The sequence below is a fragment of the Drosophila gunungcola genome, unplaced genomic scaffold (assembly GCF_025200985.1).
Source record: "Drosophila gunungcola strain Sukarami unplaced genomic scaffold, Dgunungcola_SK_2 000001F, whole genome shotgun sequence".
NCBI lineage: Eukaryota > Metazoa > Arthropoda > Insecta > Diptera > Drosophilidae > Drosophila > Drosophila gunungcola.
In genome coordinates this window covers 10,539,050-10,564,679 of record NW_026453197.1, presented here as the reverse complement: position 1 = coordinate 10,564,679, position 25,630 = coordinate 10,539,050, and the positions used below count along the sequence as shown (strand labels likewise).

At 41.4% G+C, this 25,630-nt stretch overlaps 2 protein-coding genes across 5 annotated transcripts in view; both read left to right on the top strand.

Annotated features, from left to right (window-relative positions):
- LOC128262434 (dual specificity tyrosine-phosphorylation-regulated kinase 2) overlaps positions 1–3,017 on the top strand; it is a 50,543-nt gene extending 47,526 nt beyond the window's left edge. For all 4 annotated transcript variants that reach the window (XM_052996698.1, XM_052996696.1, XM_052996697.1 and 1 more), the window contains one exon: positions 809–3,017. In XM_052996698.1, the coding sequence (XP_052852658.1) occupies positions 809–1,839 (1,031 nt within the window). In that variant the 3' untranslated portion in view covers positions 1,840–3,017. The remainder of the gene's footprint in view (positions 1–808) is intronic.
- A 4,368-nt stretch (positions 3,018–7,385) lies between these two features.
- LOC128262235 (uncharacterized) lies at positions 7,386–25,337 on the top strand. Its single transcript, XM_052996377.1, has 6 exons — positions 7,386–7,872; positions 21,031–21,451; positions 21,510–23,848; positions 24,133–24,270; positions 24,325–24,532; positions 24,591–25,337. Exons 1-6 carry the CDS (start codon positions 7,771–7,773, stop codon positions 24,899–24,901), a joined length of 3,519 nt encoding a protein of 1,172 aa, XP_052852337.1. The 5' UTR covers positions 7,386–7,770; the 3' UTR covers positions 24,902–25,337.
- Positions 25,338–25,630: the final 293 nt, after the last annotated feature.

Genomic DNA, 25,630 nt, shown 5'->3' with positions numbered 1-25,630 from the left:
CAGCTCCCCCAACAGAGTAAACCATCTGCAATAGATAGATAGATTGCTTCGAGCTTCATTAGGTAAATGAGGTTGCAGAAAGGGGTAAATTTCCAGATGCAGGTACACATATTCAGATAAGTTGCACATTAGATTGCTACGGAAGTTCGTTTTTAGCTAAATAAATTTCTAGTTTGATCAACCACTTTTACTAAATAAATTTATAACTTGAGTTTAGCCAATGTAACCTTTTCCTTACAATTTGCAGGAATAGTTATAAATAGTTATTCTATAAAAAGGTTTTCTTTGAATTTGGGCAAGTTCAATTAAGAATTAATAATTATCTAAGCTAAGCTATGAGCAATTCATAAAAATCAATCAAACTGTAGCTAAGGTAAAAATAAATGAAAGTGAAAAGTTAAAATAGCTTAGTCACCAGAGAAAATGTATCTTTAGTGCTGTTCAATCCGACCTTCTGCAACAACAAGTCACTTCAAATTGAGATGAATAGCCAAAATTCAAAGAAAATCTATTGAGTCCCAAAATGCCATTCAAAGGCCTTGATTCAAGCATCTTGCAGTGACATCTCTCCTTGACTGACCATCAACTAAACAACCACTCAGACTCGGAGTCCATTAGAAAGTGCTGTAGAAAATAAATATTCCCAGGCACAAGAGGGGACGGACACGTGTTCGCCGCAAAGTCAAGGTCAATGCGCCTGTTTGACCGCCGCCCCAAAATGACTGCGGCAATTGGGGGTAGTGCATCAAGCAAAACCGTAAATCGATACTAATTATATGTCAATCTCTCTGCTCTCCGATTTTTATAGGCTGCATTTTGGCCGAGCTGTACACGGGCTTCCCACTCTTCCCCGGCGAGAATGAGGTGGAGCAGCTGGCCTGCATCATGGAAGTGCTGGGACAGCCGCCCAAGGTGCTCATTTCGGTGGCCAGGAGGCGGCGCCTCTTCTTCGACTCCCGCGATGCCCCGCGCTGCATAACGAACACCAAGGGACGAAAGAGGACGCCGGGCAGCAAGTCGCTGGCACAGATACTGCACTGCCAGGACCGCTACTTCATCGACTTCCTGCAGCGCTGCCTGGAATGGGATCCCGCGGAGCGGATGACGCCGGACGAGGCGGCCCACCACGAGTTCCTGCAGCCCTCCGCCTCCAGTCGCCATCGCAGCTGTCGCATGTCCAGCAGTTCGTCCAGTTCCGGTCTGAACAGCGTTTCCCAGAAGTCTTCCTGCTACAGCTTTTCGGAGATCTCGCCGGGCACCAGCGGCGGTCCCGTGGTGGCCTCCATCACCAGCACTACGGCGGTGCACAATGCGGCCCTGGCCAGCACCAAGTCGAGACAACAGCCGGCGGGTGGACAGAGCCACACCCAGTCCAATGGCCACCTGCCCGACATTAAGTTGAGTGCCAGCGACAAGTACAACAGCATGCAGAAGGTTGCGGTGCGCTCGAAGATCACGTCGAGCGTCTCGGATCTGGAGTCGGTGCAGCAGTACTCGCTGCATCGCATCTACGGCGGAGTGGCCAGCGGCAGCACTCATCACGTCTCATCGGCGGCCACCAGGAAGCACCTGACTGGCACTGGGAACGGCATTGTGAACGCCATGACCTCCAAGTATGGCAGTTCGACGCTGGCGCACAACCATCACAATGTGACGCACCACAATGCGTCGACGGCCACGATTGCCACGGCCACACACCATCATCATCACCATGGATCGGGTGGACAGCAGCACCAGCAGCAGCAGCAGGGATCGTCGTCGGGGGCAGCCAGCATGGCCATGTCGCACTCACAGTCCACTGGCGATGTCTCGGACAGGGCCATCTTTGGACGGGCTTGACTCCGGGCCAGGCCCACCAAGCTGGAGTTGAAGAAGTGCAAGCTGGTCAACATGATGGACTTCTGGAGCTAGAAGTGGCGTCCGCAGCACTGCGCTGATGTTAGGGAGCGGGATGAGGAGGAGAAGTAGCTGTAGTTATTGTTATTTGTAAGCTATATGTAGGAATTATAGAGACGTGTGTTGTGTGAATTGTATTTGAATGCGAGCGCATTGCTGTTGTACTACACTGTAACCACTTGCTCCTGGAAAAAGAATCCCTGCCCACTCGAAATAGTTGCATCTGGCCAAGGGGGCGTCCTCTCTTGCAGCACTTTGCAGTATTCTCAGTAGAACCCTGAACCATATTTTATTTCGCTACTGCCATAGCTAAAGGTATTCGCAATCGTATTCACACCCACAAACCTTTCCCCAAAAGTATTTTCTTCCCCCCAAACTATCAAAGTGTTGCAAGCTTTTCTTTCTCACACACTGTATTCGACATGAACAAACCTTCAAAGACAAAACATAAAAAAAGATGCAAACAACACAAAACAAAACAAAAAATAAACAGAAGCCAGCTCAAAGGAACAAGATAACCTAGATATAGTCTATTAGATATGGCATATACTAAACATAGTTGTAGACAACATTTGTAACGATTCACCCAACGCATCCCACACTCACCCGAACTCAAAGATACACACATATTTATAGTTATACGGTTACAACTCGAGTCTGTAACAATTTCATACAGCTTCCATGTCTTTTGCAACAGTATCAAGGCTGTTATTAGTTACATATGCGAAACCGAAATGTATCTATATCTATATCTTAACTGTAATTGTATTCGTAGTTTAAGATCTTGGAGGTTCGATGGCCAACATCATACATCACACTGAAGCAAATCAACTCTTTAGTCTACCAATGCAAGATAAGTTTGTAGCCCGCATGGAAATAAATGAACTATCACACCCATCAGCCCTATCCACACGGAATACATGTCATAATTTAATGAAAACACATATATATTTAATGAACTATAAATCTATTAAAACTAGACGGATAGAGAAACGAAATATGGCCAATATCACAACCGAATAATAAAGCAACCCAATATACAATAATTGTAGTGCGCCACATCTATGTAAACCGTATTAGTGGAGGCAAAAACAAATCAAATAAATAATGTTTTATTCAAATTTAAAGTTTGTGTACTAGAAAAAAAAGAAAACAACAAGACGGCAGACAGTTTAGTAGGAACTTGAGCTGGGTAAGATTGCTTACCGAATCCAGACTGTAATTTGAACGAAGTTTGTATCCTGTAATCCTGTAAGTTTAGATACCACTGTACACAAATTGCAATTTTTGCTCATGACTTTTGGATATATATCACATAGGACTACAATACCTAAGCCTATATATACACATCTGCGATCCCTTTGAGCTTGTTTCGTATTATTTATAAATGTTTTCTCTGCCACTCGTCTTAATTGTATCTGATACTTTCTTTATGTGTTTTATTATGAGTTTTGACCGAAACAAAAACAAATCCAATTGCAAAACTTGTTTTACAAAGTGTGTTCGAATTTAACGTTTAGTATTAATTGAAAACAAAAACAATGATAAATTTATAATTATAAAAATATACGTACAGATATATCAATTTTAAATTAATGAAGCATATTAATTGTATAGATCAAGAAAAACAACATGTAATCAATTACAATTACAAGAATTACAGCAAAAAAATAAAATAAATAAAAAAATCTATGTACTCAAAATAATGTTATTGTTTAATTTTAGTAAGCACTGGAGAGAGTGGTTTGGTTAAAGTATTTATTATTGCCTACTTTTAGGCATATTCATTTCTGTCATTAATTAAGATGAGCTGGCTTGAGCGCTAGAGTACGCTAGCTTTATATTTAATTTATTTGTTAATTTTAAGCACATCACATCTTGTCTCGTTCCTTTTTTTAAATACTACATTTTTGATTGGTTTTGAAAAGGTTATTTTTAATAAGTACCTAAAAAAACAATAAAGCTAAGATTTTTCTAATCTAGTTCAAATATTTCTCATATAAACCTTTTTGATAGTATGGTTAGTTTTACAAACCTTGACATATATTATACATTATTTCGAGCGGAAGTGGTTACAAGTTATCAAAAGTTATTGACTTTTTATTTGGTCTTATTTTCTCAGCACGGCCTCTTCGTCTTTCCCAATTTCGGTGTTGGTCATAATGATTCCATGTGACACCATTTGAGTTTGCCGCGAGGGGCTCCGCAATCATTTAGTTTTTGTTATTAATTCATCAAATCTTTGGTCGTTTGCGTATATTATGCAATTTCCGACAGCGTCATAAAAAAGGAAAAGACAACAACGTTGCCAATTTTGTTGTGCTGTTAATATTTGTATATTTTGTAGATTGATTGTGCCTGCGCTTAAATAGGGCCCTCTACTAATAACTGTATCTGTTTAAGCTATTAGTTGATGGTGTCAATAGTTGCTTAATAAATAGTCGATGATTATCCTAAATGAGTTGAAGATTTGGACAGCCGACTGTAATGGACTGAAGATCTTGTGCCTGTCCCAAACTTGACAGCTCCAAATGTGCCCAACGTTTTGTTTTCACTTTTGATTCCCAAGTGTCTGCGTGGGGGTACACAAGTCGGTAGACTTCGGGGAAAGTATAATTCTAAGTACGCGCAGCGGATCAGCCATATGACTTAATCCGCCCCATTCTTGAATGAAAAGTAAAAGTTGCCAGCTCACGATCGTTCACACCAACCACAGTTCCATTTGAGGGTTTGGGATCGAGTGATAAGCACAGGCCTTAAAGCGTCATTGAGTCAAAGGTTTATTGACGTACGATGGTGGCTTCTTCAGCGCCTCCCGATGATCATGATCATGATCATAGTCATGATCGTCGGGTTGCCCACTTGTTGTTGCCAGGTGAGGCCATTGCAGGTTTGGTTTGGTTTTTCGGTTTCGGTTTCGGGTCCATGGCATCTGTGTCGAAGGCCGCTTCTGCCTTTTTCTTGTTGTTTTTTTTTTTTTTTTCAGTCCCATACATTTTTTCCTTCTTTCTTTCGATCATTCGTCGCAAGGTGAAAGTCTTTCCCCTCGAGCGTTTTGTTGTTGCGTATTTGTAAAGCATTAAGTCTTTTTTCGGTGTTTTAGTTTTTGTTGTTCGTCCATATGGCAATGGCTTTTGTTTTTTGTTAATCTCGGGCAGTTATATGAACTGTCCATTGGTTACCCATTCATCAAGATTGTTAACTATACTTTGAAAGTGCAAATTGCGTATGTTGTACTGTACTTTTTAATGTCGAAGAACCATTCTTTTTAACATATCTACTAGTTTTTCTCAATGTAAATCTGATTCATCGAAATCTGTTTGCTGTTATAAGGGGAGCGGCTGCCAACAAAATATATGTTTATTTTTTGGCATAAAACTTATTTGCAAAAACCATAAATGTCTTTGTCAGAGGTCAGCTTAGTAGTTTAGGATACAACGAAGGCAAGGCTGTAGCAATTATACACACCCTTGGGACACTGTTTTCAAAAATAAAAATATATTTAACTGATTTCATAAGAAATTATTCAATTGTAGTCAAACCCCATTTGTGGCACTATCTTCTGTTGCTTGTAATTGATTGAAGACAAGATCCCAACTGCCACTGAATACTTTGTTTTTTTGGCCCTCTCTGACCCTGCTAGTCAAAATTTAATGGCAAATCATTAGTAAAAAAGCGAAATTGGCAATTATAACTCACAGTTTTCGCCGTGTGTGGGAAGTAATTACAAAAACACGAGCAAGCTGCGGGATATACAGAGAGAAAGACAGAAATGGCAAAGAAATAAGTAGAAAGAAATTAAAATCAGGTAATTAGAAATGGATTTGACAAGGGGTTAACTTCCTGCTAATATTTTCTACGGATCGTGCAAACAATTCAATCAAGCAACAGGTGAAAATATTTTCCACCGATTTTTGGGGATTGCGCAAATGCTTTTCTCACAGCCCGATTGGTCAACAAAGAAAGTCATCAAATAAAATGTAAGCACGCACTACAAAAGACCCGAGGAGAGATGACTTGGACAACGGAGGGGCCCGATCTTTAGTATCATCACGGATCATTATCATTGTGTTTCGAATGGAACAAAGAAGCCAATCCTGATAAGCTCTCTGGCGCTTGCCACTTATGCAATCGCCACTTAAAATTACCTGTGGTCGGTCTCTTAGAATTGCATTTGGGGCCCAGATAATTGGCCTTGGGATTGCACTTTGTTTTCCTGGGCGTCCGGAAAGTGAAAAGTTATTTATGAAAACCGGCGATGAAATGCTTGTTTGGGGAGTTGATTGATGGATTAGTTGATAAGTCGGCACCAAATTGCTTGGGATCTAGAAATAATTGGTTGGAAAGCTGGAAATGCAATAATTTGTTGATCGGTCTAGTTGCTTTTCTGACATAAAATGCGTTTTTCTATTGAACTGTTGTATAAAAGGAAATTAATTTGATAATTAAACTAACGCTAACAGAAATGTGGGAAAAAAAGGTAAAAAAAAAAAAATAAAATAAAATAAAAAGTAAAAACAAATTAAAATGTATCTATTTTTTAATTTTTAAAAAGCATGAAATTTTAGTTTTTTTTATTCGGCTGTTTTGTTTGATTAAAATTACAAAACGTTAATAAAGACAATTAAAATAAACAACATACACACATTCGACCTTTTAAGCTGTCCTACTTTTCTTTTTATAGTTCCGGGAGAACTAACAGTCTATCATGAACACAATTTCTAGGTTTTCCAATGATATATGTATTCCCCTAATCCGATAATCCCGCGAGCAACTCACGTGGTGCCTTCTATTAAGTTATCAAATCAAGCGTAATATGTAGATTCACAGCCAAGTGGCTATGATGTAAGTGGCAAGGTGCTGTTCAGTGGATCTCTTTATGCGATCTCAGCGGGAATCTCCAAACAAATTACTTAAGCGAACTTCCAGCTCAGCATTAATCATGCTCGGATCGTAAACATATGAATCAGTCTGCAGGCGCGTTGTTTGTCCATAAAAATCGATAATAAATATGGTTATGAGCTTGAACATGGCCGGCTACTGAACTTACATGGCCAGAGCTCAAATTCACACGTTTTTGGCTTAAACGATGCAATGCAATAAAACATTGTTGGTTGCTGATCAAATTCTCGGACGCCCCCGATCCGAGTTGTTATCGCCACTTCCGAGTCTGCTACGTGGCTGTGGCCACAATCTCTGGGCCAACATTTGTTGGCTATCGGAGACTTCAGTTTCGGGTATGCCATTTCTGGGTTCGATAAGCCAGTGATTCACGCTAAATTGATAAGCAGATGCAAGACATTTCCTCATGTTGCCAGCCAAAGCCCGGCAACACTTTCTCTTTCGGCCACAAAACCATGCTCTTTGCTTTCTCTTCGGCCAGTTTGCCAACTCTTTGACTTCGGCAACATGTTGCTGGCGTCTTCGTTGCCACTGCGATGGCTTTTTGGCATCTTCGCGGCGAGCTTGGCTTAAATTGTTACCAAACGTTTAATGATCTTCAGTTAAGCTTCGAACTTTTACCAGGCAAGTCGTGTCTGCGGCTGCAACCATTGGCAGTCACTTGAAAAGTCCACAACGCGGCTCAAAACGTTAACGGAATTTTAAAACCGAGAGCGAAGAAAACAGCAACTGCATCATTTACATAAAGCAAATAGAAAACGTAACGAAAATAACTTGGGCCAAAGTTGATTTGGATTAAGTGTTGTTATTTCGCGTCGCATAACTGACATTTTTTCGCGCGCTCCCTTTTTTTCTGGACCAATTCCAGCGGCATCGTGTTTGTTTCGTAAGAAAATAGTGCATTGATATCGGATTGATTGAGAAAACAATAACAGTTGAGTAAATATCGTATCTGGAACTGCCGAGTGAATCATGAGAGTCTCGTTGGCACTGTGGGGCACTTTGTGTCTGTATGTGGTCACTGCGAATGCACAAGGATTTATACCACCTCCCAATGCCGGGCTTCACAATGGGGTAAGTTTGAAAGCTAAATTGGCCTGAAAAAAATGTTAAAATGTTTTTCATTTCAACATTTGATTGTACCAATTCAATATGCCAAATCTTGTAAACTTTATCTCCGGTGTTCCACATTCCACTAAACAAAGGCAATGCCTCATAAACGTCAATCCAAATATGTGCCAAATAATCATAAAAGTGAAAAAAAAAATATATTTATCACTTAATTTGCATTCCCATTGAACGATATGCAAATATGGCTTTGTGGACTCTTCGTTTGTCCCGACCAAATTGACACAGTTTTTAGATCTTTTCGAGTCTCGGCCAAAGAAAGTTGCCATGCGTTGGGTAGTAATCACATAAATATGTCAAAGAGCCAAACATTTTCAGAGCGCCTATCACAAAAATTCCCCAGCCTTGCATAAGACTTTCTACCAACAAGATAACCCCCAACCGATCACGGTTGGAGTTCACGAACTGCCTATTTAAAAATTCAATTATTTAAATATTTGTTTTGAAATTTCAATATTAATTTTGGAAACATTTAGGACCGCAACTGAAAACGAAAACGATTTTCAACGCCTCAATGAACTTTCCCTTTTCACAAAAATATTTTTATCTTTCGCTCATTCGGGGGTGGGGGACTCGATTAAATGAAGATGCAAAGGCAGAGTAAAAGCCGTAAAGTCATGGGACAACGTTTAAGGCAGTCAGCTTGTAGATTATAAACCTGTTCGCTTGGAGTGGTCAGGAAAACAAATATCGAAAAAAAAACCAATCTGCCAAGCTTGGTTGAAACAAAATAAGAAAATATGTAGTCAAGACATCTGCTTTTTCTGAGAACTTCTCTTGGTTTCGTCCCAAGTTTAAGGTCTGTTAGATAATTGATCACCCTAACAAAAATCAGTGATTTTTCTATGTTGATGTAATCTGCTCATGTTTGCCATCCGCTGCTATAGTTTTCACTTTCACGGCTAAGACCCAAACAAATTTGGCCAAAAGCCACAACAATTTATGATGTGAAATCAGTCTCCTCTTTTTTTGTTGTTTAATCTTTTTTTTTTTTGGATGAACTAATGCCTATAATTGAGGTTTGGATTACGTAAAAAAGATTTATTTTGATGTTGTTGAGCTGCGGGCAATGTTTTTAAATGGGATTATGGATGAGTGGACAGACAGATTAAAAGGCCCTGATCATCGCAACATGTTAGGGAGTATGAGAGCAGTCAATTAGCGAACAAACGAAGTTCCTCTAGTTATTTTCCTTTATGATCCAAACAATATGGTATATATCTGTCGCTTTGCTTTGTCCTTAACCTTTTCGTGCATCGGTCGACAACGTATTAATTTCCTTTTCGGCAACTTGCACAATTTTTCCCAAAACGTAAGAAAAACGTGTTCGAACCAGATTTTTGCCAACATCATCTCTCACTATTGACATAAGCTGTGGCAATGGCCTGCGATTGCATCTTAACCATTTTTTTGTTTTGTATTTTTGGCCAAGCAACAAAACTTGCAGAAGAAAAAAGTATCATCATCTTCCTTTTGTCTGGCAATGAACAGGAACTGGTCGATGTTAAAAGTTGCAGTGGCTGTCTTAAGAGACTTTTGTTGTTTTTCGGGATTCGGCGGCTTTTTGGCGGCTGTGCAATTTCTTTTCTGTTTTTGCCATTGCTTAATTTGAACTTTTATTATTTTGTATATATTGCCTCACGTAGCGTTTGCAGTTGTGTCTTTGTGTCGTGTAAACTTGGCAGCCGGGCAGTCAACTACTCAGTACCATCTGTTGCCCATCGTCCATCGTCCATCCGCAGTTCCATGGTTCACTTACAAACTGAATTCGGTATCCCGGCAGAAACCACCAATTGCTGTCTTCGAACATGTTTTTCTGGGCCTGCCAAATTGTTGTTTTATTTTGAGTGTTTTTTTTTTTTATTTTATTGAACATATTTATGTTTATTTTACTTGCCTTTGCCATGCTTTCACTTTTGTTGATGCAAATGTGTGTACTCTAGATGCTAAATACACATCACCTTAAATGTAAAAAAAAGAAGAACAAAAAAATGTTATAATCTTTCAAATAAAGAGATTGTTAACCAAACAAGAAAATCGAACTTCCACATTTTTCAACATTTATTAAACAGCGTTTTTTTTATTTGTATATAAAATGAGTTTACCCATTAAATCATGTTTAAGGATTATTTTTAAAGCCTATTTTGTAATTCCAAGCCTTATGCCATAAATAACATAACAATGCAACACACCATTAAATAACATATTTGACGTATCTATAAATTTGGCTTGTTAAGAAATCGATGGCAAATTGCTGATCATCGTATAAATTCACTCTCTCTGTTTCCCGAGCAACTAGTAAATGCCCAAATTAAGCTTCCCATGGTATAGCCCGCTTATCATTTTCGATTAAATTTTGCCCCGAGCCAGTAATAAATACAACAGACATTTCACATTGACTTACGTCGGCCAATAATTTTATATTTGTGACAGGCCCTACAACCTGTTCATTTTCGGTCGGGCTTTTGTTGTCGCAACAACATCAGCCAGCAGAAAAAAAAGCAAAAATCATAACAAGAAGCCGCATTTCTTTGTAATTTCTTTTCGCGAGCTGGGTTCTGTCCGTTTTCAAGGCAAGGAAAGTGGGTCAATCGAGAGATCTTTATAAATATGTTGTTGTTCGATTGCATATTTATCTGAAATATATTGCGGTATCCGAGCGTAGCGAGGTGACAAACTCTTAATGGATTTAGCTTGAAAAATGAAAGTTGTTTTTGTGAAAGAACAGGAAAGTGTCAGCGGATCGAAAAAAAGAGACAAGAAAGATGATGGCACTTGCCGGTGCTCAATAGCTAATCAGGCTCAGGGCCCCAATCATCGCACCACGAATTTTCCCACTTCAGGAAAATAACGAGTTGCCATTAGCCTGGCGCCACTTAAAACCAAACCGCATCAAAAGTAATCCCATTGATATCGCCTTTCAGCTGCTAACCACAAACAAATAAAATAATTGAACGCTAATCACAGCGGGACACAGCGAGTTGTCGATTGGGTCAGCCTTATTTCTTTATTTTTGGGTATTTCTGGTCTGGCTTAATTTGATTGGCTTTGCACCCAACTGGTTTCGAACTGATTGAGAATTAAATCAATTTCGATTTTGAATGAGAGGAAAATTGCCTGAAAAGTGAATGAAACCGAAGTGTCATGCCTGATTGAATGAGGATGGAAAAAAAGCCCGCCGGGAAACAAAGTTGAAAATGCAATAATTGGTGATATAAGCGGAATTATGAAATCTTCTAAATCATAGTTTTTCACCTTGCAACTTGTTGAGAAATGTTATTTCTTGAGTGAGGATTATTCGCTGCATACGTTATATACATCTATTCTTTTCCTTCTGTAACAACCTAGTCTTTCTAATTCTTTGACCCACTTAACAAGCAAATTAGAACGTAAGTAAAAGTTGATTGCAAATTTCTTCCTAGAATCGCGGACCTCCCGCTGATTCTCGTATATAGGGGCTTAGAGCATCTTCCGCTTTCTATCGTTCCTCATCCCCAGCCAACTTCTCAATTATTAAGCCATTAACATGGTCAGTAAACCGCAGGCTTGGTTCCGCATAGTTTCATGGAAACGATCGTCAGAAATTGGCTCAGTGAAAAATAAAAATGGTATTACTTATAAGCAATAATTTCACATGCCAGCTGTGGGGATCATTAAAATGATGTCCGAGATTGGGGGAAAAGAAAGTAAAAGGGCTCGGCGACATAACACATCGCTGGATATTGACAGGCTGGCCGGATGACGATGCCACATCTTCTGTCGGGTCATTAAAAGTCGCTTGGTTTGGTCAACCAAAAAATCAGAGATGCAGACAAAAAAATGGGATTTGTTATAGCTTTTTGTTGCCTAATTGCAAAAGCGACGACAAATAGGAATTGGTGGTGGAGGCAAGTCGCCTGACGAATGCCGCAATTAGTCGAGGTATGTGCAGTAAATATATCAAGGCAATTTTCACCCACCGCCACCGTTGTGCCAAGGCAGTACCAACAGTACCGACAGTACCAAGTGCAGCAAGTGTCAACTTCCGCGTTACTCATACGCCACGTGAAACGGGTTTTTTCAGCTGCATCTTCTTTCGCGGCATAACTCAACGCAAATATGGCCAAAAGTCAAACGATCCTCGGTGAGGAACCAACCGCACGTAATGCAATAGTAATAGCAACAGCCAAGCCCAACGGCGGTTCAAACTGGGCAACCCGTTATGGCAAAATGTTGCTGCACTTTCGTTTTTCTTATTGTTGCTGTTTGCTGGTTGTTGGGCCTTTGTGTCTGGGGCGAAATGTTTATTGCGCGAAAATGAAGAAGCATTTGTTGCTGCCTCACAGTTCCAAAACAAGATTTTCAACAAGCTGCTGCTGCTGCTGCTGCATCTGCAACTGGTTGGGATTGGTCTGGCCAGAGATGTTGCAAGCCGACGAAGAGTTGCCAGTTGCATAATTTGTGTGTGTGTTTTCCTTTTTTTGCCTGGCGAGGTGGGAGTCACAGTTTTTGAGCCGCCTGCTTTGCCCCAAAGCACCCAAAACTTGTCCATCGATCTGCTGTTTATTTCTGCAAATGCGCAGCGAAATTATTTAATGACATTTTTGCGGTTCGGCATGGTGTATTGGAAAAGTGCAGATAATAATTTTACTTTTCTCTGGTATGCATGCGAAAATATTTCGGGTTGGGCAGCAAAAGTCAGAGGTTATGAGAAATGTATTTCTGCATAGGCTTTTAGAATAGTCGAGAAAGGAGAAAAGGATGCGATTTAATAGTGAAGTATTGAAGTTTAAGCTATAAACTTATGTAAATGTAAGGAGTAAAAAAAATTAAACGAAAGCTATAAAGCACAGTAATTTGTAAAACTATTTATTTTCATAAAAATAAGGCAAAATAATGTTTTAATTACTTAAATATTTTAAAAATGTATTACAAAATTGAAGCTGCTTAAAATATTTTAAAGGGAATTACGTTATTTTGATTTGTTTTATCATGGAACGTAAATAAGATAAAATTGTTTATTGCAAACCCTATTTAAAAATTGCTTATAGAGGCCAGGTTTTTATAGTGCAGTTTGCCAAGAAAATATTAAATGTTTAATGATAGTTGAAAATGTTGCACTCAAGGCTGTCATATATACTTTACGCTGATGCAACTCCTTGGGCACCTTTTTAACTTTTTTTTTCTTGAAGGTTCCCTGGGCAGGAAGTCAAAGCCCTCGTAGAGGAGATACTCTGCTTAGTGCCTGTCAGGTTCAAACACGCCCCCAACTTGCAGCAACCCAAACCCACTTCGCACTACAGTTGGCTGCTTCATGCCACATTATCGCCACCGACAGACCGAATACCCCACTACAGTACAGTACAGTATACCATATACAATATACAATGTACAATGTACAATATACAACACACAGCATTCAGCCTCTTTCAGCCACTTTCGGTTCGTTGGCGGCTTGCAGTGAAGAAAACTGAACAAGAGTTGCAGTAAAAGAAAAACACTTTTCGCAAGCTTCGGTGATTTTGTGCACCGCAGAAGTTCCATAGCTGGCATTTCAGTTGCATTTTTCGTTCGCCTCTTCGGCACTCCAAAGTGTTTCGTTTTGTTGCAAATAATAAATTTTAATTTGCTCGGCGGTTTTCGGTACTTTTTCTTCTTCTCATTTCACTGCGGCTTTAGCTTGGGCTGCGCATTTGAGTGCATCAGTTGGGCATGCAAGGCGAAAAGCATTGAGCTTTCGATTTCTTTAAGAAACATTTACCCATACCCATACATACAAAAGAAAAACCCCAAATGGGTCTGGGCTGGCTGGGGTGTTGAAATTTTGAATGGCCATCGATCAAGCGGGGGTTGGTAGTCCCAGAAACTTTTTAGAAATCTGAGGGACTTGCTGGTGAACTCCATGTGGGGTTACTAACCGCTAAACAATGGTCAGCAGACCGGCCAGATGGGTCGCCGACTTTGTCGCGTTCCGGCCCATCCGGGTAATTGCTAAAAACTGTCACGAACTGCAGCAACACAGTTTACCTATTCCAAGTCGGTGGCAATTTGAAACATTTGCCCGACCATAGACCGTAGACCATAGACCTGCCGACCCCCTCTTAACCTTACTTAATTTGCATGGTGCTCATTTCTCGGAATGAGTGAGCTTGCGTGACAAAAAAAACCGGGCACGAGACCCAGCAATGTGAGCATTTGGCGAGTCAAGACCAACGAGTTGCTCCGATATAATCAGAAAACGACTTAATTGGTTCCTCCACTGGCTGCCGAATGTAATTAAAATTATAAGAACTTCACTTTCGAATCCAAAGCATTCGGAACTGGCGCACTGCTTACCCATAAATTATGAATTCCAACTGAAAATCAAAAGTCGAATTCCTTTCCATTCCACGGCAAAACAATGGCGGCCCGTTTGACAAATGATATGGTGTGGGAGGGTCTTGAGTCTCCAAATGCAATCGCATGTCTGGGAATCTGAGGCAATGCTAATATGTAATTAAAGCATTAGACAAGCGTTAAGTTGGATCGCTAGAAAGATCTAAGGCGTCTAGAGGATTTGAGTGACAGAGTGGTTGGAAGGTTGACTGGGGAATGCCTAATTGGATGGAGTTGAGTGACGGAAGATTACCAAAGCAGCTTGATATGTATATATCAAAGCAGCCAAAACTCATCACGACCTTATAGCTTCACACTTTTCCCACAAATCGCCAACCTGAATTGTTGACCAAGGTCAAAACCAGTATAAATGAGGTGTTTGCCCATAGACCATCTAACCAAACACTGGCCTGACCCATATATTTCAAACAGACAAACGCGACAAAACCTTAAGACTTTGCATCAATTGAAATCGAGGCGCTCAATTCAAGTGACAGCCCATGGAAATGAGTGGACAAACAATCCCAACTCGATGGCTTTGAAGTCACTAAAGTAAATACAAGTGCGAAAGACAAGAGTTGGCAGAAATACGCGCATTTATGGCTTTTGTGTGCTTTGCTATATTGGCGCCATTGAAATGCCCAGTGACAGCTGAAAAGGGAGAAAAATTGCACAAAAATTACAAGAGTTTGGGATGATGATGAGTTCAACAAAGGCTCGAAATTTGGACGGATGATGAGCGTGGAAAGGTTTTTGGGCGTGTGGCGGCGCTGTCAATGAAATTTCACGGTAAAGTTGAGTAACATAGTCTGACAAATGCAAATCTTTTTGCAAACACTCAAACCCTTTCTTCAATGCGAAATTGTAATATTTTTCGGCGGTCCTCTTGATTGTTCGCTACTGTCCATCAACAAAGCCGAGTAAATAAATCTCTGCCTTCGACGATGTGGGCCGAACTTACCTCCTACCTGAAGTATATATCTTGGCCATGGCAAAGATTCAAAGATATATCGCACGCAATTCGCTTAGCTGCGTGCGCCAAATTTATTGAATTGGAAAGTAAAAATTGCAGCGTATTTAAATTTATTTCCAACAATAATATAATTTTTAAAGGTTTGTGTTTTATGTCGGACTGGCACGCAATTTGCCTTTGTAATTATGAGGATCTTTCAGGCGATTGTCTGCCAAATAATAATTGTGTTATGATATTAGTCGGCTGATTATTGTGGTTTTAAAATTGAAAGTGTGTTGAGGTTGAAAATTGAGTTGTTTGTTCGAAAAGATGTTGCGTTTGATAGTGACGAATGATCATAAATTACTGCATGCACTGAAATAAAGAAACTTACATTTATTTTATACCTTTTTAGTTTAACAATTGTAAAGAAATTCTCACTTTCTAGCTAAAGTTTGTCATGATTTCTCATCTCGTCAATTACTAATAAGACCGACATCCGAAATTCATAAGACTGTGTTAGAGCGCGGTTAATAAAAAGTTAGCACGGTGCAATTAGCCATATGAACATGTTAATTACCCAAAAACAGATGGCCCATAAACCCAAATTTTCTCAAGCCCCAAACCAAGACCAAAACAAAAAAAGAAGTGGGTTTATTTAAATTACATTTGCTTGGTTTAGTTTAGTATTTGCCAGATACGGCGCAGCAAAAGAAACTACAGATGCTGCCCCTGACAAAGCTAATGATATTATAAATCTTTGCTGCTCGTTAAGAGTGTCAGAGTGTGTCAAATTAAGCATATAATCAGAGCTTCCATGCACAATTTTGGTGGAGTGTCGTCGGATGCATTCGGCGGATTTGAGCTACCTGTGTGGGCTGTGTGGGTGTTGAGATGCAGATACAAATTACTCCAAAAGGAAGTGAGTTTGTGCAACTCTTGCCATAGGCACTTTGCCTAATTTGCAAATTCTTCTGCCTGCTTCGTCAATTCAATTAAATTAAATTTGTACGCCACTCATGTTTTAAAGTGCCAAGATACTTGCAATTGCATTCACTCACAATTTTGTTTTGCTGCAAGCGATTATGCAATCCTTGAAGAGCTTTGTGTATGCAAAGTTTCAAATTAACCGGGGAAAACAGTTGGTGGAGTATCAAATGACAGAAGTTGCATAATTACATTTTGGAGTGATCTAACAAGTTGATTAAATCCTTTTGATATTAAAGCAGATGGTTAAAGTGTTTTTTGTTTAACAAAATACGAATACACTCTGAAATTCCTTAAAACTAAAATTTCGAAAAAATATTATAATAATTATTTTTATTTAAAGAGTAAATCTTTTGCTTTGTCAACAAGATTAATATGTATTTAAATTTTGTAACCTGTTTGTTATTAGCCCAATAATTCTGATATTGTCTTTGGTAATTACCCAAATAATCGTTCGGATCTCATCAGCCGCAAGCTCGTACAATTTTGTGGTATGTCTGCCAAATTGCCTTGTTCGTAAACAGTTTTTCAAGCACTTTTCCCTGACTTTGTGAGAGTGAAGTACTTCCAGCGATAAAATCTGCGGATACGTACGCGAGGAGTAACCGAGCTGACCAAGTTTCTTTTTGCCTTCTCTTGTGCTGCTTTAAAGAAATTGTTAAATAATATTTGTTTTTGTTTCAATTCGGTTGTTTTATCCGCTGACGGTCTGTGCCTGGAATCTTTTCATTGTTGCTGGACTGTTTTTTTTATTCGGCCGGTGGCTTCTTTCGCTTTCATGTGTATGGCCCCTTTTTCTGGGTAGTTGTAGGTGTTGGCAAAGACCCGCTTGAGGCAATTTTTTATTTACCTCAGTTAATTACACAATTTTATGTAAATTTCACTTTTTGCTGTTACCACCGTTGCTATTGTTGCTGGGCATTCTTTGGTGCGGCCGCAAATTAATTACTTATTTGCTTAGCCAGCTGGCTGTTTTGTTGGCAATTAAAATGCCTTTAGGAAATCCACAGAAATATTTTGTTCGCCTATTTTTTTTTTTGGGCCATCTTTGCAAATTGCAGTCATTTCTCGATAGTCCGGAAAAGTGAAAGGGAATTGCTAAATCTACAGATTGACCAATTCTCAAAAAAATAAAAACGAAACGAAGCCGCCGCAGCCGCCACACAAAACTAAGCCATCAACTGGCATCAAAAGCTTATTATGCACATTTCTGCCATGTGGAAACTGTCAACCGGGGGAACGCAAGAGGTTTCCCCTCAATCTAACCAGTTCTGGTAAGTGCCACAAGATCGAAGTTGGTGAGGCACTCAGTTCTGGACTTTATTGAACGGAGAGTCCGATGTGGAAATGATGTGAGCACGATTTCTTAGATGAAACTGAGATCAAGATGATCTGCGCTGATAAGTTAGACAAACAATTTAATGAGCCGTTTAATGTGGATGACAGTTCAACAATAAATCAATTTTAAACAACAATCTGTCCTAGTTTCTTAAGCCCTCAAATAGTTGTCCTAAGATGTGGAATGTTTCAAAGGTTTGGATAAATACAATGGGCTTTTAAAATAGTTTAATTACTTGGTTTTGATTTATTTACATTGCTTCATAATATAAGAACTTACGAAACTAATTGGAGACATAGGTATACGAATTTGCACTTAACAAATTTACTTTAATTGCCCCACTTACTATCTTTTACATGTATATTTTAGTTCTTTAAAGTTACAAGAATCTCTGATATTTCCATAAACATGGAGTCTCATTAGCCATTAGATTGATGCTCAAACTGACATCTGACTTGTTCAGCTCTTTTTATGGTCAGAACACAAATTGCACAACATGTCTTTAATCGCCTCCGAAAAAGATCCTCAGTTCTGGCCGAAAACAACCTTGAAACTCCGTGGAATCACCAAAAAGTGGTGGCCAAAAGCAAAAAGCCAATAGTGGTAAAATGAGCGCACAAAGATCCAGTGCAAGACTAGAAGAAGGCAAATGCATTTTGTATTTCTTGCTGGGCTGCGGGGCAGACAGGAAATCCGAAAGGCAATCGCGGAAAACGAGGCCAGCTTGGATGCCATTGGCCATTGACATGACCGAAAAACAAAAAAAAAATTGAAAAACTGGTAGATTGTGTGATTCCTCAGGCTGTTGCGCAACTGGGGATTTGAAGAATTTACGGCCTCTGATTTTGGGTGACTATTAATTAGCAGACCATTCCTTGGGGCTTGAAGGTCTATTAAATTCTAATTAACATAAACGGCTTAAATGCTCACTAAATATCAAGCAAATCACTTTCACTGCGAAACGAAACCGAAAAGAAATTTCCAAAATTTCGCTTTCATTTTGTATCTCATCGGGCCGAAGCTGCTAACTCTCGTAATACCCGTCTCAACCCGGTGTGTGCGATGAGAAATCAATTATGAATTATTAACAAATTAGCCGGCAGCCGGAGTCATGTAACTGACAGATACATCATGGATCACAACGCCCCAATGGGCATGTGAAAAATGTTTCTATAAACTGGTTTCGATCCGGTGGAATGCAGTGACTTCTACCTGTTGCCGGCTATCTCGTGGCGTATCTTCTCCGATTAGCATAATGCTCATTTGATTTGACAGCCATCGAATGGTGGTGTTTACGTAACGAACTGGAGTTGGTTGTGGGAGCCCAACCCCATTTGTTGCTTTAATGGGACTTTCTTTGTTTATCTACTAAAATATTTTAGTTGTTAACAAGTGTTATTTTATTTTCCGAGCCCAAAAACTAGATTTTGATTGGGAGAAATCCATTTTTACTTTGATAACGAAATATTTGATAAACAAATGGGTATTCCTCAATAGTCATTACTTTGGAGTTTGTTTATTTTGATAAACATAATTTTTAAGATTATCAAGAAGACAAAGGTTACACTATTTATAGCTTAAGATTTAAAGGGAATTTGTTTATAGCTTCAAGAAATTTACAAAGTTTTCCTTTGTATTCATGGCTTAAATTTATTTATTTACAAGTATCAACAATACATCATCATACTCAATGTGATTAATGTTTGTTGGCAATGTTTAGTCATTTTCCCAATTACTGACGCTTTAATAACACCCACACTCTGATTTTCAGTCATTTGACACATTTAACCCAGTGGCAAACAGTTGGGTATCAATCGTGTGGGTTGCGGTGGCATTTGGTGACAGCTACAGCCACCTGCCCATCAATGGGTTAATGCGCATGCGCAGCCTATTAAGAGTTGGCCATCGATGGCTGCGTTTAAAAACGAAAGCGTTTTGCATACAGGCGCCGTGAAAATGTGGAATGAGTACGCTAAACCACGAAATTGACATGTTGAACACATGCCGAACAACACATTCAAGCGGATAGACAGAAATTGAAAGAGAAATATACGTATAGCCCTGTGAGGACTGGGGTTCAGTGGCTTTTGGGACGGGGATGCTGATTGCTGTGGCACTTGATTGATGACTGATTGACGTTTTCACCAGCCAGGCAATTTGTAGGGAAAAGTCATCTTTAAAAAAAAAGAAAATTGTGAATGGAGAAAAACTGAGATTTACGATGAAGATGCATGACAGGGCATTGGATTTTTTGTGGATTGGCTTTGGCTTTCTTAAAGTGATTGCACGGAGAAATATGCCCCTCAAGAATGACTGAGTTTGTAATTGAGTAAGCTTTTATTCCATTACAACTAAGCACCTCAACTCTTTCATTCACCTGCTAGAGCCCACCTGAACTTTTATCCAATTTAATCATTGCCCTGCAATTAGGTTGCATAATCCCAGAGCCGTCCCACTGCCAACTTTTGGCGGCATCATCAGAAAACAACATCCGCGTCATGATGAGGTGCGGCATTAGCGGCAACAACGTAATTACCATGCGAAAAGAAAGAGCCTGGGGTTTGAGTAGTCTGATAACGCCTCAATCTGGCATCGACAGAGGCAAGCAAAAACAAAGATTTATGGCCGTGGTAATTAAATTATACATACAGCAGTTTAGCCATAAGTCAAAAAACACTGAAAAACAAACCATTTTCCCCTAACCTGCACATGCAGCTTCATCTTCTCTTTTGAAAATTGTGTTGGATAACTGTTGTTAAACAATTGCTTGATGTCTGACCATTGCTTGGCCCCCGCCCCTCCAATTGGCAATAAGTATACGCGGTGTTTGACGGGTAGTTCGGTGGGTCGGTCTTTGCTGCAAGATTGTATAAGCAGGTCGCTCGGCGAGAGAGATCCGCTAATGACAACTGCTGATGGGAAACAATACAAGTGGGTTACCAAGTGAATAGGGCAGACTTCAATTGGGAGGAAGCATGAGACTGTCATTACATCAAAACAGATTATTCACCGCTTAAATTTATGCTGATTTCGGATTTGAAATCTTTGTGCATGATACGTATTAAGTCTCTTGGGCAACCATTTGAGATTAGTATCATTTATATTAGAAATAGCTAAGCTTACTGCACTTTTACCTTTTCTTTTCGTCTACCGTAATACGTAGCTCTTTGTAATTGAAACAAGTTTGCCATGTTTTATGGACTTCAACTTGACCGACTGGCCGCCAATAAGGACCCCAATGCCAAACCAGACTCACAGTCTAGTTTTGCCTGCAAAAATGGAGCGGAGATTGCTATTACAGAAGCCTGGGAAACTGGTTCATGTCTGTTTTAGGAGCGTTCGCTCAATGTTTGACTTATCTTTCTGAACCGTTGAGGGATCTCAAGCTGTGGCTGGTTTTCCCGGCTCTGGTCGGGATGATGCAATGATCGCCTTGGAAAGTTGTAGCTCACCTGTTGCCCTCTTATTGCAGCCGCCCTTTCACAACTCGCAGCGCCGCCAGCTGAACGTGCAGCAGTACAATCAGCAGAGCTTTGTCCAGGCGGGCGTGGAGCTGCCCATTCCCCACCGTGGCCACCAGCAACACACGCATCTGCATCACCAGCAGCCCCCGCAGCAACATCGCTTCGGGCAGTTCCCACAGCAGCAGCAACATCAGCCGCTGCAGCAGCAACAGCAGGCCCACAACAATCAGCAGTTCCAACGCTCGACCCAAAACCAATTGCAGACGGCTCCCCAGTTCCCGCAGCAGCAGCATCAGCAGTTGCCCTCATCAGCCTCTGGTATAGATTTGCATCACCAAAACTTCTTGGACTTGCGCAACTTTGCTGGCTCCCAGCAGCAACATCAACAGCAACAGCAACATCCCCAGCAACAGCGCCACAAGCAATTCGGTAAGCAGAACTCCAAATCTTTCTTGATCTTCAACCTATAAGTCTATCTCCCCTGTAGATTCTCGCCTGCAATCCACGGCTTTTCCCCCTCAGCCCTCGCCGGAAACCTACCAGCAACAGCAATTGCATCAGCAGCAGCAACAGCAGCAGCAGCAGCAGTTTGCCTTCCAGCAGCCCCAGCAATTCGGACCCCAGGTTCTGCCCCAGACCACACAAAAGCTGCCCAGCCAGGCGCCAGTTCCCACTTTCCAGACCATTCCGCAGCAGCAGCAAAGCCAGTTTAACTACCAGCCGCAGTCCAGCCAGCAGCAATATCAGCTGACTCCGCAGTTAGGATTGCCGGTGCCGCAGATCTTTAGCAATGTGCAGGCCACACCCTTCCCGGAGCCCACCAGGGGAACCTTCCAGCAGCAACCGCAGCAGCAACAACAGCCCCAGTTCCAGCACCAATTTGTAAATGCCCCTTCGCCCGTTCAACCGCAAGCCCAACCAGCTGACCAGGAGTACAAACAAAAACTGATCCAAAAGCATGAGCAGTTCGTGGCCAAACAGTATGAGAAATCGCAGCATAAGGTGCGTCAGCAACACGAAGAGTTCCTGGTCAAGCAGCACCAGATCAAGCAGCACATTCTGCCCACAATTGTGACCCAGCACAATGGCAACTACCAGAACTCGCCCTATGTGGCGGCCCCGGCCCGTGGCCGACCAGTGGCCCATCCCACGGAGTACAATCAGTTCAACAGTGCCCTGCAGCAGTATTACAAGGAGCACCCGACAACGACGACCACCACCACGACAACAACCACAACCACTGAGGCCACCACCACGCCCAAGAAGAATATCTTTGCGCAGGTGAAATCGGAATTGGGTAAATATCCCAGTCAGAAGTCGGGCAAGAAGCCGGTGAAGACGATTGCCCGAGATGATCTGCTCAAGCAGCTGAAGGCAGCCTTGTCCGAGGCACCACAACAACCACTGACTGGCAACAAGACATACGACGAGATGGACTTGGTACTGCCCAATGGTCAGCGGGTTCAGGTGATCCGCACCACGGATCCCAATTTGGTTCAGGGGCAGAAGGCCTACTCGCAGGAGCAGCTGCAAACACTGTTGGCCCAACAGGCCCTGGGTGGCGATGCCAAGCACAGTTTGAGCGATGTGGCTCCCAGCAAGAGCAAGGATCTTGAGCTACCCGGTGGCGGAAAGGTGCAGATCCTGCGATCACCCGATCCCCAGGAGTCGGACACACTGCCCACTGGTTCGCTGCCCGGTGGCGTGGATCTCTCCAGTTTGGCCGCCCTCTATGGCGGTGGAGCAGGCGACATTCAGGGCATCAGCAGTGGAGCCAATAGCATTGCCAGTTCCGCTGTCATAACCTCGGATTCGGATGAGCCACCATCGCTGGAAGAGCTGGCCAAGCGCGGACTCATTCCCGATGGCTATGAGATCGAGGGCTTGAGCTCAAAATCACAGCCAACAGCCACCGCTGCACCGCCACCCACTCTGCCACCCAAGAAGAAGGCCACTTATGTGTATCTCGAGGAGCAGGCCGATGGCAGCTTCAAGATCCAAGGAGTCAAGGCTAATGGTGAGAAGGAGACCAAGCAAACTGGTTCGGAGGTGGAAAGTATTCTGGAGAGGATTAGGAGCGGTGAGATTAAGCTGCCGCCTTCCGTTTCTCGTTTGACTTTGCCCAACGATGAGCTGGTTGAGATCAAGAGCGGCAAGATTATACAGACCACACGTGCGCCAACGACCACATCTACAACCACCACCACAACAACCACCACTCCCACACCATTTGTTTCCCGCGGAACACCAAGCAACCACAGACAGTATCATCCATCAAGGACTTCGACAACAACCACAACCACTACTAGCACACCAACCACATCGCGCCACAATTTGATTTTTGAGAGCAGCACCAGCCGTGCAAATGCCGCTAGTCTGATCCGCACCACTCCAGCTCCCATTTACGGTGGATCCACGGTGACAATTTCACCATATCTGGATGGTGTGTCCACCCACTTGCCGGTGGTGACCGAACGGCTATCCGATTTGGCCAACAATCCTGAGTTGCTGCCGCCAGTGCCCCAATATGCCGATGCCCTTGTCCAGGAGACGGAGAACACCGAGAAGGCGGCACAGGCCAGCCCGGCAACTGGATCTGTACTATCCAATCCCAGCGAGGATCTGCTGCAGATCCTCAAGACCAACGGACTCTTCGCCATGGCCAAATATCTGAGGCAGTCGGGCCTGGACAGCATTCTCAACGAGACCGGACCCTACACCATCTTTGTGCCCACTGACAAGGCCTTCAAGAATCTACTGGTGCAGTTGGGCGGACCCGAAAGGGCCGAGGAGAAGTTCCAGTCAAATCCCAGATTACTGAGCGGGGTAAGTTGAAACATTGATGTTTTTCAAACATATCTAAAGTTTTTAAACTGTATTTTATAGTGAAAATAAAATAAAGCTAGTCTTTAAGTTGGAAGAGATAATCAAACGATTCAGTCAATTTAAAGTTAAAGTTCCGACATAAAAGAAACAAAATGATTTTAGTTTAATAATTCAATAAATATTAATATTTCTTATATAAAAATTAAATACAAATTATTATTAATATTTCGTATACAAAAATCAAATACAAATTGTTATATGAACACTATAATTTTTCTGCGTAGCTGCTGCTCCACCATGTGATTCCCGGAGCCTTTGAAATTGCCACTTTGCAGGACGAGATGACTGGCGTTTCTCTAGCCGGAACCCAGCTGCGCGTTAATCAGTACAACATGCATGACCAAGAGTGGAACGATGTGACTGTAAGATAAGCGGCGATAATGGTTTTCACTTTAAGTAATGTATGTCATTTGCAGCTCACCACCATCAACGGAGCCATGGTTGTGCTGAACAAGAAGGACATAAAGATCCCCCAGGGAGTTGCCCACGCCGTCGATCGCGTGATGTTCCCACTGCCCGTCGGAGACATTTTGCAAACCCTGCAGTCTGATCGCGAAGGTCGCTTTAGCAATTTCCTCAAGATTTTGTACACCTCTGGACTGTCGGAGAAGCTGCAGAGCAAGGGTAAAAAACTATAGTACTTCCAAAGAAGGAAAAGATAGTAAAATTTGAATCTTTATAGGTGTTAAGACCTACACGGTTTTCGCTCCTGTGGACAAGAGCTTCAGCGAACTGGATTCGGACACTCTTGAGAAGCTCTACAACGACAAGGAGGCCGCCGAGCAGTTTGCCATGAAGCACATAGTTCCCGGAGCTCTTTTCTCCGCCGGCATGCGTTTCTACCAGGTTAAGGACTCGCTGTCTACGGGCAAAACAGTTATCCTGCAGAAGACGTCCGCCGGCAAGATCAAGGTGAACGATGCCCAGATGGTCACATCGAATATCCCAGCCACCAATGGAGTGATCCATGCCCTGGATGGGGTCCTAGCGTGAAGAGATTAGAGCTGCGGGGGACTGAGCGGCCCTTCTTCAAGCAGTTTTTGTTTAAGCCTTAAGATTTAGTTTAAGCGAGGAGGAGTTTCATCAATCACATCCAAAATTGTTAGAGAAATCTTGCCAAAGTCCAGGACTGGACTGAAGAAATTACAATTCTTTATAGAACTGGTGCGAATCCATCGAATGTAAGTGATTACGCAATGATTTGGTGCTTCCATAAACTTTTCTGTATTTTTTCTTTTTCGCCTTCATAAAACAGTCATTAAAAATAGTTCAATTTAAGAAAGGAGCAGAGAATGTAAAATAAAAACCAAGAGAAATGGAATCTGATTGGGATCTAAGCTAAGTTCACATATAATTTATTTTTGGCATTAAATCCAATGCAAATTAATTTACAAAATTCTGTAAAATAAATAAAATATAGTTAAGCATATTTTGGCAATTTGTTTAATTTATTTTACAACTAAAAGGGTAGTTACAAAATTCTTTGATTAAACATTTATTGTATACTAATTGTATTATATAAATACAAACATAACCTTAAAGTTCCGTCCATTTCAATTTGAGTGCCTACCAGAAAACGATGATGATATCGTTTTACATTCCTCGCTACACTGATATTACTAATTGCTTGCATTTGACAAGGGTGGAAGAACTGCCATTAGGCTATCTAAGCCACAACAAAGTAAAATGAATACCAGTTTCTACATAAATAGTTGACCCGAA

Coding starts and splice junctions, on each gene's coding strand:
- LOC128262235 (XM_052996377.1), top strand. CDS start 7,771: ATGAGAGTCTCGTTGGCACTGTGGGGCACTTTGTGTCTGTATGTGGTC. Junction 21,452..21,509: donor ACAGCGCCACAAGCAATTCG/GTAAGCAGAACT, acceptor TCTCCCCTGTAG/ATTCTCGCCTGCAATCCACG. Junction 23,849..24,132: donor ATCCCAGATTACTGAGCGGG/GTAAGTTGAAAC, acceptor TTTTCTGCGTAG/CTGCTGCTCCACCATGTGAT.